At 35.9% G+C, this 3,149-nt stretch overlaps 1 protein-coding gene across 1 annotated transcript; it reads left to right on the top strand.

Moving 5' to 3' along the window:
* The first annotated feature begins 804 nt into the window (after positions 1-804).
* On the top strand, positions 805-2,069 carry LOC110036766 (RING finger protein 44-like). The gene has a single exon (XM_020741292.1). It carries the CDS (start codon positions 1,034-1,036, stop codon positions 1,814-1,816), a length of 783 nt encoding a protein of 260 aa, XP_020596951.1. The 5' UTR covers positions 805-1,033; the 3' UTR covers positions 1,817-2,069.
* The last annotated feature ends 1,080 nt before the right edge of the window (positions 2,070-3,149 follow it).

The following is a 3,149-nucleotide window of genomic DNA, read 5'->3' as shown; positions in this document are numbered from 1 at the left end:
AATAATGTACTAATAACATGCCTTTTAATCATGTTTATTGCGGTGATTCACTATTAAAACATTAACATTGTTGTTATATGCACAAGATACGTCTCATTTATTTTAAAAACTATAATCATACATATTGTTTCTCTTAACATGCATTTGATTTTATAGTGAATTTTGTAGAACCCAGTGTGGTATATGCTAACCATATTAGGCTACATATATTTTTTGGCCTTTAGGGAAGGTTAATGAGGAGGAAGAGTAAAAAATTAAAAAAGAGTAATGAACAAGAAGATATTACGTCCAGAGTCTGAATTAGAATTACGTCTGAACTCTAATTAAAAATTGACACGTATCAAATATATAAAATTTCATTGTCTGAAAAGCGGAGAATCCTGAAACCCATCCTACCAGCGTGTTTAGTATAGTTATATGAATGGTTTTTTTTCAGTACAACCATGTTGTATTAAGAAAATCATCCAAATAAACAGTCCAATGTGAAAGCCATAATGTGCAATATGACTTTATCGAAGAAATACATTCAAACAACTATATAGTGCATATGGGTTAGGTCGGACTTCATGCTTCTCCAATTTTTTAGACAATAAAATAATATTTTATATATTTGATTAGTGCCAAATTTTAGCCGTAATATTTCCTGCTAACCAAATGAAAGAGTAGGAAGTTGAAATAGATTATGTTAAATTTTTGCGTAATAATAAATATAACATTTGGTGATAATCATCCAAATGTGTATATTAATTCTCCCAGGCAGCAAACCAAGCAACCAAGAGCAATAGAACTTCTCAGCAGAGCACCACTTGTTTCCTACCTCATTCTGCTACGGGCGATTCTAAATCAAAATTCATAGTTTAAACGCCACGGCAGAGAAGTTGGCCAACAAGCCAATTAAGCCCCGCCGGCATCCCTTTGCACCTTCCACCAAGAAATCCTTTCACCCGTAGTTCTCCTTACTTCTTTTACCTATTAAACACACTCCAATACAAAAAAACTTCACGTTTCCTCTTCCTTCAGTCCATCCAGGCCAATGTCCTTGCGCCGCCCTCCCCTTCTCCAAACAGACCTGCACCGTTCCTTCCGCCTCTTTTGGTGCCACCACTGCCTCCATACCATCCCCGTCATTCTCCCGCTGTCCACCAACCTTCCCGTCCTCTGCCCCCGCTGCTCCCTGATCAACGTCGTCCATGAATACCAACCGCCCCTGCTTCTTCCGCCATCGCCCCTGCTTCTTCCGTCAACGCCCCTACCCGCGACTGCTTCTCTTCCCGGCACAGTTCATCCCCAGGACTATCACACTGGCCCCAACCTTAACGAGTTCATCGAGAGTGCCACACAGAATGACCGTCCGGGGCAGCCGCCTGCACCAACATCCTCAATCCAAGCATTGCCGACCGTGGCCATCACCGCAGATCATCTCAAAGAAGGCTCGCAGTGCTCTGTCTGCAAAGAAGACTTCACCGTCGGGGAAGAGGCGAGGGAGATGCCCTGCCAGCACGTATACCACTCTGACTGCATTGTGCCGTGGCTGAGACTGCATAACTCATGTCCTATATGTAGGTTTAAGCTACCAGATGACAACGAGGCTGCCGGTGAGGAGCAAAGAGGAAATGGTGATGGTGAGCTGCCGCCGGAGATTGGGAGTCTGTCCGCTCTCTGGGAGTGGCCGCATCCTAGATTATGGATGCCAGGGTTGGAGCAGAACCGCTGGTATGAAAATGAGCGGAGGGAGGAGGCGAGGAGATGGGCGGTTCTACTGCAACTTGTAGCTTCTTTTTCATTACTTGCATGTTTAATTTATTTATTACTTTAGATGGTTTAAGGTATGAAAAAGAACAATAAATATGTGATGGTTGACTAGGAGTTTATCATAATTGCTGATCATGCAATCTAAGTTTTGTAGACAGGGAGCAATGGCAAATTGTGGCGACCCAAGAAAAAAAAGAATATGCCCTATCAACGAAACTTGATTGCATGATCTCTCAGCAATTGTTGTAAGTTACTACTCAACCATCACATATGTATATATATTTTAAATGAATTATAAAATAAATAAATAACTAAAAGCACCCTCTCCTTTCCTTCTTAACAGATCATTTTATCAAATACTTGAAAATAAAAAGAGCATCTACATGTAAACCGCCTAATTTTTATGTTCTTACATTTCTAGTATCTAGCTTTATCTTCTTACATTTATGCTATCAAAAACTTTCATATTAAATTAAAATTAATCTTATTTTAAATGTAAAAAAATGAAATAAATATTTTAATGCATAAACAAGATGATATATAAATAAAAATTAAAGTTTAGATGTTTAATATTTAAATGCAGAAAAATTGTGTGGCGTTGTAAATTCAAAATAAAAATATGTAAAAAGAAGTATTTTAGGTAATATCTTAGGGCTTGTTTGTAGTTACCTACAATTTATTGAATAATCTGTTATTAAGTAGCTGATCATGATAAGCTGCTAATCAACAACTTATTCGGATAAGCTGTTTGAAAATAGCTGATTTGCAATTATTTCTGAATAAATGATTATTCCGCCCATGTACAGTAAAGTTATTTACAATAGAATTGTCATATCAATATATTTGATACTTGAGAAGCAGAAAACATATTCAGAACAGTTAAAAAATAAGAGACGACCCTCACTAAACTAAGAATTTTTCAAAAAAAACCTATTCTTTACATTTACAACAAGGGGTTAAATAGGATATTACAATGATTTTACAAATAAACCCCTAGCTCCTTCAATATTCTCTCATTACCAATAGGACCCCTAAATAAGATCTAATTCTCAACAAAATCTAAAAATAAATTGACCTCACGTCTAATCAAATTTATGCAACCATTCATGCTTAAATTGTATTCAACATGCATCCACTTTAAATTTACCAAAGTTCAATCTTACAATTTAATATACAGTAATTTAAAGAATCAAAGGCAGCAAAAGCTGAACAAATTTTAAGCTATTTTTTAATCGGAATGTACTTGTAGGTTTGAACACAAAATCTAGAATTAGAAGCTTTTAATATTCAATCAATTTTTTTACTTAAATTTGTTATTATTTTGCAAAACAAAATGTTAAAAAATTTGATATAGTTTATAAGAAATTCAATTAAAATACCACTTTCGTTATCAAGAA

This window comes from Phalaenopsis equestris, unplaced genomic scaffold, assembly GCF_001263595.1.
Source record: "Phalaenopsis equestris unplaced genomic scaffold, ASM126359v1 Scaffold210567, whole genome shotgun sequence".
NCBI lineage: Eukaryota > Viridiplantae > Streptophyta > Magnoliopsida > Asparagales > Orchidaceae > Phalaenopsis > Phalaenopsis equestris.
The sequence above is the reverse complement of the archived record's forward strand: the minus strand, read 5'-3'. Positions and strand labels throughout refer to the sequence as shown.

What these genes read in the sequence shown, in the direction of transcription:
- LOC110036766 (XM_020741292.1), top strand. Translation starts at nt 1,034, where the DNA reads ATGTCCTTGCGCCGCCCTCCCCTTCTCCAAACAGACCTGCACCGTTCC.